This window comes from Lutjanus erythropterus, chromosome 14, assembly GCF_056507025.1.
Source record: "Lutjanus erythropterus isolate fLutEry1 chromosome 14, fLutEry1.hap2, whole genome shotgun sequence".
Lineage (NCBI taxonomy): Eukaryota > Metazoa > Chordata > Actinopteri > Lutjaniformes > Lutjanidae > Lutjanus > Lutjanus erythropterus.
Window position 1 is genome coordinate 8,106,040 of NC_139330.1, and position 14,840 is coordinate 8,120,879.

Here is a 14,840-nt window from a genome sequence, read left to right on the forward strand (position 1 = left end):
TGAATGCCTCTGTCAGTCAGGATGACGTGAAGATAAGCCAAGCACAACAAAGGGCAGGTTACAACCTGTATGCATTATAATGATGGGGAGTGTCTGAAACCGAAGCAGGCACGCACACCCCATTGTGTGTGCTCTTATATCAAATATGCAAAGTCAAACTGTGTATTGTTATTGGACATTGTGTCGGAGACCTCCCCGGTGCCCTTTGTATAGCTTGTTGAAGACAGCTGCGTGCCATGCCCTCCCTGCTGAATTATTGAAAGTGAAGACTTTATATTTTGCCTCTGCAGGGATCATTAAACCCTACAGCACTGCTACATAATTTACACGCCAGTCAAAGTAAAGTTCACATACATTTATAGTAAAATTTTAAGGAGAATGTCAAGTCTTACAAAGCTGAGATGCAAAGAGCAGCAAACATGAGTCATTCATGAGGATTTTTTTATTGGTTACTGCCAAATCATAACAGTGCTGTTCCCCTGCACTCCCTCCTTCTTGCTTTATAAACCTTTTCTCCTCATCCTTTCATCTCTTATGAGACGTAATCAGCTCTAGCTTTCCACATGCTTTGGCACTCTGGCCTTTTTTTACCCAGCATGCACTGCTCTATTGCCTGTGTCTCACAGAGAAAGTAGCTGGTGGTGGCGCCCCCTCTCTGTGCATGGTGGCATCACAGGGTGGTTTTTTTGGGGTCCGGAAAAATGGCTCTGTCAGCTAATGTAAAGGCTGTGTTGATGTGCTTGATAACCTTCACAAATCCATCCTCTGGACTGTCCAGATGTCAGTGCTGCATGATTTCTGTAGAGCATGGTTTAGACTCACTGAAGGCGGGACTTGATCTTTACATCTGAAGTGTATCCAAACTGTTGCTACTTGCTGTGGCCCTCTCTGTATGTAAAGCCACGGCGTCTGCCGTGTGACCTGCTGCGACAGCGAGCGGACACCTGTCACTCAGAGGAAGTGTGAAGGGGGGCTGCTCCAATGGAAACAAGCCTCTTCTCACTCCAACTGTTGTCATGTTCATTCTCTCTGATTTCACAGGAAACTCCCAGGGGCTGCCGTTTGGACTGTCGCTGCTCTATTCCTCTTATCTTTTCACACTGTCCTCAGTTCTCATGTGCTCTGTTTCTGTCATTTTTTGACTTTATAAACACTCGCGCTCTGAATCTTTCTCTTTATTCTTTTTCTCATCTCCTCTCCTAATCTGCAGTATTAGAGGTTGGGTTGTCTGTACACCTGGTCAGCCAATTCGGTTCCCTCTCTCCTCTTGTGAGACAGCTGCTGTTCCTCAGCGACCGAAAATTTGTTTATTGAGCGTTCCACATCAGGGTCCATTATTCTGATTGTGCTCCCAGAATAATTATGAGTTATTAACAGTACACCTGCTCTGCAGTTACCCCCGGGACTGGAGGTGGAAAGCTAATACATTAGTGTTCTCTCCACCCACCCACCCACACACACACACACACACCCTCTGGTTCCCTCACCTGCAGTACAGACTGTGGTGTTTTGGTGCCAAGAAAATACTCTCTCTTGACCTTTCTGACGGTCAAGTATGGTTTCTGGTTATGTGTGGGTTTCAGTGTTCAAGGCAGAGTATCACCACTCTTAGAAGTAAAGGTGCTAACTGGAGCCATAAAGGTTTCTTCAGCTTGTCCTCATAGGAGAACCCTGTTTGGTTCGTGGTGTGTCAGCACAGGTGCACTTACACTGTGAGAGGTTTCAGGCCCCATTCAGAAATGTCGGGCTCAGACCTGCGTTGACTTTCCCCTGAAGCAGGTCATCCTGAATCCCCTTTCCTCTGAAACTTGCATCTGTCATTGCACCTGCCAAAGTGACAGTTGCCCCCAGAGCTGCCCCATCACACAAAGCGGCATAAAGGTACTGATCCATTTTTAATGCATTTGTCTCGCCCACCCCTCCCGATCTCTTTCACTCACTGTGCTGTCCGTCTGTCGCACTGTACATCTCTCTCTCTCTCTCTCTCTCTCTCTCTCTCTCTCTCTCTCTCTCTCTCTCTTTCTCTCTCTCTTTTTTTTTAAAATCAGTATATCCCCACTGTAGCGCTCCAATACACCAAGTTCCACTGAGACTCACCTGTACAAAAGATGAGAGGTCACTCAGGGACAGACATCACTCAAGCGCGCACACACTCACCACACACGTGAGTGCATTGACAAAGAGAGTGGGAGCAGATTTCCTCTCCGCAGCTGGAGCTTTTCATCTTCAGTGGCAGGTCTCAGCCTAGACCCATAAATTCATCTCTTTGTTGTGGCACTCAGAGGAGACCATGCAGACAACAGAGTCGTATGACATTATCTGAGAGGAGTAATTTCGTCTTTAGTGTGATCATTAATAATTTAAAGCTTTAACACAAACTTGTATCCAGTTCTTTCATCATCCGATTCCCTCTTTTCCTCTCTCTTGTTATCGGGGCATCTGCAGCTGCAGTGTTGGACAGGGTCACAGATCTAATCAGAAACAAAGCACTGCAGTAGGTGCAGTGGTATTGGAGAGGGCCAAATCTAAGCTGCCATCAGCTCCTAAGCCAAGTGTACAGCCACACAAAGTGCTGCTGGAGCAGCGTAAATTACAGGAGTGACGCCAGCAGAAAATGGATGGATGGCACAAGACATATTTCTAGTATCCAAATGTCCACGTTAGAAGACGACTGCAGTATAGTGTGTTGAGTTATGTCTCATCTCAATCATAGTCACTTCACCAGCTGCCTGTTTTCTTTTATTATGACAAGATGACGCTAGATGTCAGAAGTGTGTGCCTCCTCATCAGCACAGCTGTGATATAATTGAACCCATCAGAGCAACATTGCCATGTGGCTGATTTGATCATTTAAATTTAAAAGAAAGCAAACAAATAGAGATCATCAAAGCTTTGATCTTTTTTCTGAGAGTTTTCTGCAGTCAGAGGTAGTTATAGGAGTTAAGGATGTATAAAACACTTGGCTACACGTGCAGCCACAATTCCAAAATAGGTGTTTAAAACATAAATGAATGATTTGCAAAAACTTTTAAGCCTGTATTCAGTTGGGTTAGGGTTACAGTACAAAGACAAGATATTTAATGCTCAAACTGATTTACCTTATTGTTTTTTGCAAATATACACTCATCCTGCAACATATTACATAAAAGTTGGGACAGCGGCATATTTACCACTGTGATACATCAGCTTTTGTTTTAACAACACTCAGTAAATCTTTGGCAATTGAAGACACTATGAAAGAAAAATTCTTTCTCATTCTCATTGATATACGACTTCAAGTATTCAGCAGTCTGGGGTCTCTGTGATCGTGTTTTGTGCTTCATAAAGCGCCACACATTTTCAGTGGGAGACAGGTCTGGACCTCTCATGCTCGTGAACGACTGAGCCTAGCCTAACTTTCCATGCACAGACGATTTTGGAGTAGTGTTTGTATAAAAAAAAAATGTGTTGCTGCAATTATTCTGAGAGAATGTTAAAGACCTTTTCAAGCAGTCCAAGTTTTTAAGTATTTAGCTTTTCAGTGGTGTGCTTAGAAAGTGTTTCTCAGCCACTCATATCATGTGAAATGAGCAGAAAGAGCTTCATCCTCTTCTGCATGCGTGCCTCTGGCTGTGCTTGACATACATGGGTCTCATTTGTTGGACTCTTTAAGCTTGGGCTAGTTGAAATTTGGCCAGGGCGGCTATCGGGGCTGTTATGTAGCCTGGTGAACTGGAGAGATTAGCCTGGACCAAACCCCTGACCCTGCCTGTGTGTGTGTGTATATGACAGCGGTACATTTGACTGCCCCGCCGTCCAGCCGGCAGCTCTGTCAGCACTGCGTTTCTGCCTCAGCTCACAGGCTCGTTGGTTTGTTCAGTCAGTCATCTGGACGCGGCCCCTGGACTTTGCCGTAGCGTAGCTGACACACACAGACACGTATGAACACATGAGCAGGCCGGAGGCAGAAACCTAAAAGGAAATCATGCTCACATGCGCACAGACTGCTACGAAGTTGACGCTGATCAACAGACGAGCACGCTGACAGGCCAGGCGTTAGTTGTTAATTAACTTGAGTGCTGCTGCAATTAGGATTATAGTCATTTGAAGATCAGTGCTTTGGGAAAAATCTACGATGAGTGTTAAATACCGTCTCCAATGTAGTTGGGATCCTTTTAGTGATTGCAGCAGCATGTTTTATAGGCATTATGTCCTCCGGGTTGATGAATCAAAACTGATGAAAGACAGAACTGATGAGACACAGAGCCTGAGTCTCCCCAGGGAAGTAACCTAATAGGTATCTCTTAAAGATAAAACTTTTTTACAGTTTATCTGAATTATATATAAATTTTTATACTGTTGAATGGCTTTTTGCTGGAGCACTCAATATTGCACACTTCAGTGTGAGGTTGATACGGCTGGGCATCGAACTTTGATACTTTTATGGCACTGACTGAATTGCTGCAGTCCTGTCAAGCATCGAAAAATGCTTTGTCATTTAAAACCAGATTTTGTTCATTGTTAAAAATGTGTCCTCTGATGAAGGTCTCATCAGGATAAAGTGTGACGCTGCACTGATCCAAGTAAGAAGAGTTCTCTTTGATGAGTTTGGTCCACTTTAAGCATCCAGCATCGTAGCAAAGACTGGGCCTGGTGAAGCTTTTGTCATCCTATCTATACCAACTTTAATACATAAGGAATAAATATCAGCAGCTTCAGTGAGCTGTTAAGCGCACAGCAAGCTTGTACCACGATCTGATAATGCTGCTGATTGGCTGTCCAGTGTTCAATATATTGTTATATCCCAAATCTATACATATATTTCTAAAAACAAACCCCCATTTCTTCTGTTTATGTGCATTTTTGTGTTTTTTTAATTTCACATGTACACTTGCTGTTGCTCTTTTGAATAGAAGTGAATTGGATGAAGGTGAAGATAAGACAGGATCTTACAGCAGAGCCACAGTCCCCACGGAAAAAGGCTTAAAGGCCAAAACGAGTCCCACAGCGCAGCTTGATATACACACTCGCTATACCTCTGTGTCTGCTGAGAATGCACTGTTGCATCATACATTTGTTGGAGAGATGTACAGTGTGATAGCACATTGTGTATGTGAGAGTGAGCAAGAGAGGAGTGAAATCTGTATTGTCAGCTCAGGAGTGAAGATCCTAGAAGAGAGAATGGTGTTCTCTTCTGGCTGGGACACAGGCTGCATCAGAGCAGACTAAGAGCTCTGTGTTTGTGTGTTTATTGGTTTGCATGCCCGTGCACGCAGAGATTTTTTTTTCCTTTATCAGCCAAATATGCTATTTGGTTCTACTCTTTGGACTGATTTCCTTGAATGTCATTTTAGTTGCTCTGCGGGGGTGTTTTTGTCCTTGACTCAGGACGCTGTAAAAAGTGAGTTATTATGCATAATGTGCTCTGTGCCTCTGTTCTGATCGCTATAATGAGGCCCAGTGTGTTTATGTCTCTCGTGTGCACAGTTGTGTAGCTGTCTGTGTGGGCGTGAGTGCCCAATAAAACACACACTTTTGCACTTGTGTGTTTTTTGTTTCCAGTTTTGTGTTCTGGCGTTAGGACTGCAGCTCACCTCGGGCCCAGAGGACTTACTCTGTGTCATCGCTCCAAACTTAGCAGCCACTACCAACCTCTTTTACTCTCTTTTACTTTCTCTTTCTACTCTCTCTATATCTTTGCCTCTCTGTTAATCTCTCACACTTAAACACATGCAAACACCTGAAAGCCTTCAACTCTTATGTCACAAAGAGTTAAATTTTTTCATTTTGTTATCTCAGTCTGTCTCTTTTTTCTCAGCCTTGTAGCACTGCTCCTAAAATAACTATTTTTTTCTCTCACCTCCCCCTCTCTCTCCCACTCCCTTCTCCCCTCATACTGTAAATGTAGATATTGTTAATAATAAATGTTACAGTAGAAGCTACTATTTCCTATATTTGCATCACTGACATTTAACAGTCAAGATACACATGAATTGGGGCCAGTGATCCTTTTTTATACGATTATAGCAGCTGTTATACAGTCTGTATTTCATGAGGAGGGAGTCGGTGTATGGGGATATAAGGGTTTTGTCATGTTATTCTATGAAGGGGGATGCCACCAAAAGTTTAGTCTTCAGGTATGTTTTTCACAATTAATTCATGTCCTTCTCAAGAAAGAATAATGGACCAGTTTTTATTTGTGATGTGCAGCTTATGGCTCTGATGACAATACTTAGGAACAGTGTTGGGCAAGTTACTCAGGAATTGTAGTGAGTTACTTTTTACTTATTAGTCCTTTAAAAAGTAATAATATCACTTTACTTTCTATTTGGTATCAAAATGAATTAGTTACGTTAGAGGGTGAGTCTCAGCAGAGTGACCGAGTGAGAGGCTGTGTCCGCATTTACACGAGACAGTAGCTTAACTTCTGTTGTTTAATTCTGTCTCCTCTGTCATGTCAAGTTTATAACTACAGTTTTTAGTTTTGATGCTTGAATGCCCCGCATTTTTGCTGCAGGTTATGCATGGAAACAAAACTGAAAGCAGGCCCTCTAATCATAAGTAAATTGTTAAAGAAAACACTCTGACATCAATACAACACACAGTAAAGAAACTATGGATGCTCCTGGCAAATAATTTCCCTTTCGATTACACAGCAATATTAATTTAGACTAGTCGGCTAGTCTGAAAGTAAGAAATCATTCTGAAAAGAGTTACAATTGAGCACAGTTTATTAATCGATAAAGTTTAACATTGTCTGAAAAAGTATTGCGTTTATTAAGAGATGTTTGAAGCCATTGTTCAATAGCCACATTGTAGTATAAATACTGAAATGTGTGGCACAACAACTCACTAAATGAGTTATCGAGTAAAGAATGTCATTTACCTGAAGCTGACGTTAGCTGCCACACAGTGTGGCTAACGCTAGCAGCGCTAGCAGCAGCATCCTGCTCTCTCAGTGGCCAAACGTGGGTACTACCAATACTTAACCGGCCAGTATTTCTGCTGCTAGTGAGGGTGTCACCGTTTAATCGACCATATGACTAATCACGCACATCCCTAAGAGAAATCGCCTTGTGCTGCTCAACATCATTTAAAAGGTGATGTAGCCTATGGAGACAGGTAGAGGTGCTGGTCTCCACATTAGAAAAAATAATACATTGGGGTGGGGGGTGGGTGGATAATTTATGCAAACTTGTTGGACGAAGTGGATGAAGCCATTCACGCAACACTCCTACCTAGAACGAACAAATCACATGAAACATCTACTTGGATTAGTCAATCAATATAATTACTGTTTAGAAGGTAAAGTAATAATATTACTATAACAAGTTACTGAGTAATGCATCACTGCCCAACACTGCTTCGGAAACATGTAAAAAGGAGACAGACAATAGGCATAAATGATTGTTATAACAGCCTTTTGTAGTGGAGCTGCATCGTTTTGTTACTTGATTCTTTCTAGTTTTGGCAGGCTTTGTTGTTCATGTGTGCAAACATCAATTACAGGCTGCAGGGACGGCGAGACATATTTGAATTCTTGACTTGAGTGGTATCCCCCAATTATCTTCTTTTGAGCAAGATGTTTTCTCTGTGTTTGTGTGTGTGTGACACTATGAATGCAAATGCTTGTGTTTGTTGTTCAAGGCCCTGCTAAAGACAGCAGAGGCCACGCTGTTCTCTAACAGTTGTTTCTCTCCTTCCTCCTCCTCTGAATTGGACCTCTTACAGACGGAGGTAACTCCACGTGGGCTCAGCGTGGCCCCCTCACCCCCCAACTTCCCTTCCCCTTCCGAGGCATGCTCTGTCCGTCTGTCCGCTCTGTTTTGGTGGAGCGTCCTACTAGCTGGACACTGTCTTTCAAGTCTTTATCACTGAGCGTGTAGTGTGCATGTGATTAAGTCTCACTTTCATGCAATGCTGTGAATATACACATGCTAACAGGAGAAAACGTCTGTTAACTGTGCGTCTGTGTGCGTGAATGAGCTAAAGTCACTTTGTTTTTAATGATTAATACATTTGGGTTGTGTTACAGATCTGTTTGATCAATAGTGTGTGTTTGTGCTACAGTCTCTCGTGATGTTTTCCCTCTCTTTATGTCACTTTCACACTGTGAGTACAGCCTCTGGTGGATAATGTGTCTGTACTCCAACTGACCAGACTAATTGTTTGTCACTACCACCTTCACCTGCCTGTACGGCTTCATGTGTATGCAGCATTTGCATGACTGTTATTGTGATGAACCATCTATTCTTTATCATCCTCATGCACCAGGGCTCTTTTTTAAGTGTGTGTGTAAGTACAGTATGTGTGTAGGTTTCTGTGTTTGAGAATCTCTGTATGAGCTTCAGACACACACACACACACACACACACACTTGCTTTCACACACACACAAAGCCACACCTGGGGCAGCTGTAAAAGCTATAAGGCTTGTGCTGAATCATGTGAAATGTTTTTAATATAACTTCTTTCTTTTGTCCTGACCTGGATGAGCAGAAGATCGCCCAGGAGAGGGAGAAGTTTGCAGATGAGGACAGCATATTTTACACACTGGGAGAATGTGGACTTATCTCCTTCTCTGACTACATCTTCCTCACCACCGTGCTGTCCAGTAAGTACATCTTTGAACTGTACACACGTCCCATTTCAGTCCCTCGTTCTTAAAGGTGCAAAATGCAGCATAGTTTGTAAATGCACCATTCAAAGTTGCACCGTCCTCCCTGGCTCAACAAACGACCAGATAAGCCCCTTTTACACAACCTCCTCAAGGTTGCACTGTTTTATTTTATTTTTTTTCCTGAATTTATGAAGAGGAGTTTCTCTTTTCAGAAACACCCTTTTACATATTCACACCTGGAAGCGGCCCAGTACAACCACAGTCTTATCTGCTGGCCACTGAGCAGCTCAACTGGAGCGGTTGGGGTTGCAGGCTTTGCTCAAGGTCACCTCAGTGCTGGTAATGAGTGAGGGGCAAGCCCTGCTCTTTCACTTTCCCCACCCTGATTTATCCTGCCAGTTGGGGGATTGATCCGACCACAAGATCACACTTAAACCTTTAGGCTACTGCTGCCTCGCCTCACATGTAATGGGCTTTCCTGATCCGGTAGTGGAGGTAGTAACAGAGCCAGATCCATGTGTGTGTAAAGGGCTGAGCCAGCAGGGCGGTACGTGATTCTGTTTGTGTTACATGTTCACTGAAAACAATGAAAATTAGGGGAAAAAGATGGAAGTGGAAGATTGACTTGGTCCACACATATATATTATAAGTAGACTAATGTTTTGACACACAGTGCGTCTTTACTCTGATGAAGACACCTGTGTTTGTTGTTGACTCTGTTCATGTGGTTCAGGGTGTTATTTTGTAATTGTTCACAACAGTTACATTTTCAAGCTGAAATAAAGGCACCCACACCTCCACACAATGCTGGGTTTTATGTGAATGCAGCCAAAGTGATTAACCGTCTGTTCTGCCTGTGTGTGTGTTGATCTGTCTCCATCTCTTTCTGCAGCTCTCACACACAGGGAGCAGAGAACAAAGAAAATATGATTAAACTGTAGGTCGGAGGAGTCCTGACCTCAAAACCTGTGTGCTGTATTAGCTGAGGGCTACACACCACAAACAGGCTGAAGCCCAGAAACGCCTCGAACACAACAGAATATGAGAAAATAAGAAAATACTAGCAGAGAGCAGGGTCTGTGCAGATACAGCCACCACCACACACTTCTAATGGGTTATAAATAATGATTAAGAGGGATTATGTTTATATGAGTCTAACATTTTAAAGGCAAACTACACAGAACTTCCTTAAAAAAAAAAAGTATAAACACGAATCAAATCCCAAGAAGGTATCTTCTGTGTCTTCTCTGCTGTCTGGTTTCTCACTGCGTCGATTCAGACAGGGAGTGAAAAGAAGAGAAATTTTCCAATATGATATTATTAGCCAGGTTACGAAGCTGGATGCCTGTTCAGTGTGATCTCCAGCTCTGTCAAAGTTATTAATGTGTGTCTACCAAGCTAGCTGCCTAGAGACGTTGTGTTTCACAGGATCCGTTTGTTTTAGCTGAATCTAGCACTGGGGGGTGTATACTGGGAGTAGATTTCACATTAATGCCTCCTTTCTGAATGTGTCAAAGTTCGCCGTAATGAAAATGAAGCTCTGACTCCTTCCACTAGTAAACTTTTATCCCCCCAGCTTAGCTTGAACATTTATTATAATCCGTTCATATGGAGAAAGTCTCCGGGGAACTTTTCAAGGACAAGTCATTTTTAAGAAGACAGGGCAGGATGCCTTTTGGTTGGTTTCAATCCATTTAACACGGCCACAAAAATAGTACAAAGGAGGACATATTTCCTCTAACAGGCCTCATGGTGGTACATATTTACTGCTTTTGTACAATCCTTAGACTTAAGACAAGATTAATCTTTAATATTTCCCTTGAAAGAGTTGAAGAGCTGTTAAAGCACTGGTAAAAGTGGTAAAAAAATGAAGCTTTGAAAAGAATTTAACAAATATTCATTACATAATGTATTTTTGGCTGTTTATTTCAGTGTAGAGATTATTGTCCATATACTCATAGTCCTACAAAACAACAAAGAATAGATCACTTTATTAAAAAAATAGAAAATGTACCAAAAACTTTAAATAAATGTAATGGCATAAAAAGTTACATGAATTTAAGTGCTGTATCTGAGGCGTAAATGCAACATGAAATATATGCAGTATAGTTCTGAATATTAAAATTACTTTTTTATTATTTAACAAAGATAAATGATTAAATGTAAGTATGTGGATCTTAGTCCATATGTCTGATATGCAAAATGTGTGTCGCAAGTGGAAAACTTTTTCCTTTAACTTATTATTATGAAGTAAATGTTGATTGCGCAGTGTAATGGCTTTCGAATAATGACCTCATCTGCGTTTGGACTGGTTCCTTATAAGCTTCATTTTCACTGTGTAATTCTGTCTGCCACCGGGCACAATGTTTCCGAGGAAAATGAGTGCTTGATGTACAGACTAAATGAATGAAGAAACTCGCACGTTGTCTTGTAACGTTACTCCTTCCTTCACCCCGAAATCACCCAGAGCTGCAGTTCCTTGTTTGTGCAAAGAAATAACGTTGCTCAAACCGTTACTACTATGCAGTGTTCATTAGCAATAGCTGCAATAGCTTCTGGCTGTTTCCAAATTCCTACCTCATCAGTGAGCATACTTCTTTCTCCTCTCTCGTATCCAAAGTGGTGTTGATTATTTCTTCAATGAGCTAGGCTCTGAGTAAAACAGACAGTCGATCTGGTTTTCTTAGCAACAGCGGTGCAAACAATAATATCACTTGGAAACGCTGCAGGGAGGAAGTTGAAAAGTTGTCAGTTTCTACTTTTAGCCATTTGTATCTACTGAAAGTATGCAGATTGTGTTGTGAAGAAGACAGTGTTTACATTCATTACAGGAACAAAACGACAGATTCTGTCTGTTTAGGCAGGTGCTGTATATAAAACTGTGGGTGGAAGTACCATTTATACAACCATTTCCAATTCTAGTTTGTTCTGTCATTATGACTGTAGGTGTTAATGCTGTGAAATGAGCCTTGTTATTGTGCAGGTCGTGTGGTTATCAAAGTGAAGTGTGTTTTAATAACAGATGTTCAAAAAATGCCGTCTGCAAAAAGGATGCAGTGTCGCAAATGCAAATCCTTGGTGCAAATTTTGTTTTCCAGGTTAGCTCATATCAAAGGAAGCATTAGACTTTTGGACAAACTGTGATAATCTGTCATTTTAATTTTATTAATTCATTATTTTCCCATTGTTTATGATAATGAGACGTACGGCATTTAATAGCATTTAATTTTCACAATAACATTTGAGTTATTTTTGTTGCAATGACATTGGGATTTCCCAATCCCACAAGCACACGCGTCAGATCACCCTCAGTGTTTTAATCTGTCAAAATGACGGACGGCCTTCAGACTTTTCCATCATTGTTTAAAAAACTTCGTCAGTGATTGAGAAGTATTCAGTTAACGCAACCTTTGGTTTGTACAGACGGTGCAGCATCTGTTTTAGCAGCTTCGCTGTCGCCAGACGGAGAGCTGATTGTGTAGCAATCATTTTGCAGTCTCATGACTATTGGCTCAAAAAAGAGCATTTATATTGCCCCATGTTGCACCACTGGGGCGTAAGATGAAAGCTGAAGATGTCACGCGGTTTATGTGTAATGGCCAAGTGGGTATTGTACTCTCAAGCTGTTGCCTGGGTCGATTCAGTGTAACATGTTGTTTTTAATATTGTGTTGTATTGATTCCTGAATTTATTTTTGTGTCCAGCTCCCCAGAGAAACTTTGAGATTGCCTTCAAGATGTTTGACCTGAACGGAGATGGAGAGGTGGATCTGGAGGAGTTTGACCAGGTTCGACTGTGATCAGCAGCACGTCTTGCACACACACACACACACACACACACACACACACACAAAGACACACAAAATCAACATATCGGAGGAGACACAAGGTTAAAACAGCCAGCCCACACGTTTGGACTGTGCTTTAATGTCTGCAGTAGCTCCTGATTGCTTTAAAGTAGCCAGTAACACACAGTGACAGGCAGTAAAGGTAGGCATTGATGTGACATTTTCTCAGAGGGAGAAGATAAGTGCTGTGCTCTGCACTCTGTGATATGTCAACATCTCCACCACTGGATCTCATCGGGTTTGTGATATACAGTGTTACATTCCCAGTTAGAAATTTAAATGCTTTGTAATATAAAGCAAATTAAAGAAGCTAATCTTTTACAAACCTTGTAGGCTTTTTAGAATGGGCAGCTGTCTGATAAAATTATTCTATTATTTATTGTAGTGCCTGGGAGCTCCTGTCATTTTAATATCATTCAGTCCAGTGTGTTAAAACATGGGGGAAAAAGTAGAATTGAGATCTGTGATTTATTCCTACCATTAGTAAACAGCAGAACCTCCCTAGCTCTCACTGCTGGAGATAAGCTAAGATAAAATAACATAGAAGTTTATTAATCCCAAAGGAAATTCTGCCAGATTTCTCCAAAAATTACGGTCGCATAAGAATGACAGCAATAAGAGCAATTAATATAAAGAGCACAAGGAGCAAATGCAAAGAAATGGTGCCTAGGAGAATAACAATACAAGTAAGATAAGATTAGTGCAAAAAGAAGCTAAAAATAGAGCAGTAGCATTGGCATTGATATGAGAAGCAAAAAGTTATATTGCACCAAATAATAGACAAAAGAGATGACGATAACAGTGATGAAAGTGCTATTGTGTGTGAGAAAGACCAAAAGCACATCCTACTGCGACATTACTGTGGTTTGTTCTTATAACACAGCTGTATGGGGTAACATGTAGGACATTTCTTCTTCCCTTCTTTATTTTGAAAGCCCAGTGTTATTCAGTGAAGATTGTCACGCTCTGAATGTCAACTTAGGCGGCAAACAGCCAAAAATGTTTTGAATCACATTACTTTCTCTTCTTTCAGGCAGACTGAGATTCATTTAATCACAGCTATTTACAGCAGTTTTAGAGCTACTTGTTGTTTTCATCTGGTGCTTTTTTTTAAATAGGTTGAATCAAATGTGGTCTAAAAAGCTACATGTGACATATTTGTTATCAAAAAAGAGGAAATTGTGTTTTATGAAATGAAATCAACTTGTGATTTCTCTCTCTTTTTTCAGTTTGTTTGGATTGAGTGGGAAAAAAAAACTGATTTAAATTGGGATTTTCAGTAAACTGTAGCAACATTAGTGTTCTACAGAGGTCTAAGGGCTTAAAACAATTTCTATCAGACATGTAGTAGTTTTATATACTCCAGAAAGTAATAACCGTTTCTAAAAGCTTCTACATCCTCACCCCTGTTTGACATCTTTAGGTCCAGAGCATCATTCGTTCCCAGACCAGTATGGGCATGCGTCACCGTGACCGCACCACGACAGGAAACACCCTGAAGACGGCCGGCTGCAGCTCTGCTCTCACGACCTACTTCTTTGGAGAAGACCTGAAGGGAAAACTCACCATTGGCAGCTTTCTGGAGTTTCAGAGGAAACTGCAGCATGATGTGCTCAAACTAGAGGTAATAATGGAAGAAGAAAGTGAGTGAGGGGAGGAAGACAATGTGTATTCATGTACTGTTTTATTGCACTATTGTGTACAATTATAATGAATTAATTTGAATGTTACGGCTTTGCTGAAATCTTAGTGTCCTCTGTAAACATTCGGGGACTACACATGAAAATTGATAGCTTCTTCACTCTGAGGAAGTAAATTAGTCCCCCAGTAAACAAACAAATAAACCAAAAGATGTTGAAGAGCCGGGGGAGAAAAAAGGAGGCAGTGACAGCTGAGTGTTATACACAACACAAAGGAAAACAAGTGCAGAGGATGAGAAATGTGCTGCGTGGATTGTCTGTCAGCACCGGTCAGTGTCACTCTCTCAAAGCTGTGACAGTCGAGTATAAAAGCTTTCTTCCTCCCTCTCCTCCAGACCCCCTCCCCTTTCTTCACAGTAAAAGCAGTGTTGTTAAGCATATGGTTACTCTAATCTGTTTAATCAGCGTGGGTAGTGCCTAACTGATACACTGACGCGTAATGGGCGCCGTCATCTGAAGCTCCAAGAATAGGACTCCAGTTGGAGCGTTTGCCAGAAAGAAAGCGCTATCTGTCAGCTCTTAATGATACCACGATGCTCAGAGAGGGAAGTCATAACAGCACAGATAAGGTTGACACTAACAGTGGTAATCCAATCCAATTCCTCAAGTTTCACTCTCACATGCTTGCCCTCACTCCTCTATTTATTTGCTGAGGCTGCAGCTCACTCTGGGACATATTTCACCGGCTGTAGCTG

General features: G+C 41.6%; 1 protein-coding gene across 2 annotated transcripts in view; it reads left to right on the plus strand.

Annotated features, from left to right (window-relative positions):
- micu1 (mitochondrial calcium uptake 1) overlaps positions 1 to 14,840 on the plus strand; it is a 50,403-nt gene that overhangs the window by 23,612 nt on the left and 11,951 nt on the right. Inside the window, exons 6-9 of one of the 2 annotated variants that reach the window (XM_084735480.1) lie at positions 7,711 to 7,716; positions 8,478 to 8,592; positions 12,303 to 12,385; positions 13,869 to 14,069. In XM_084735480.1, coding sequence (XP_084591606.1) covers positions 7,711 to 7,716; positions 8,478 to 8,592; positions 12,303 to 12,385; positions 13,869 to 14,069 — 405 coding nt within the window. The remainder of the gene's footprint in view (positions 1 to 7,710; positions 7,717 to 8,477; positions 8,593 to 12,302; positions 12,386 to 13,868; positions 14,070 to 14,840) is intronic. The other variant, XM_084735479.1, reaches the window with a different exon arrangement.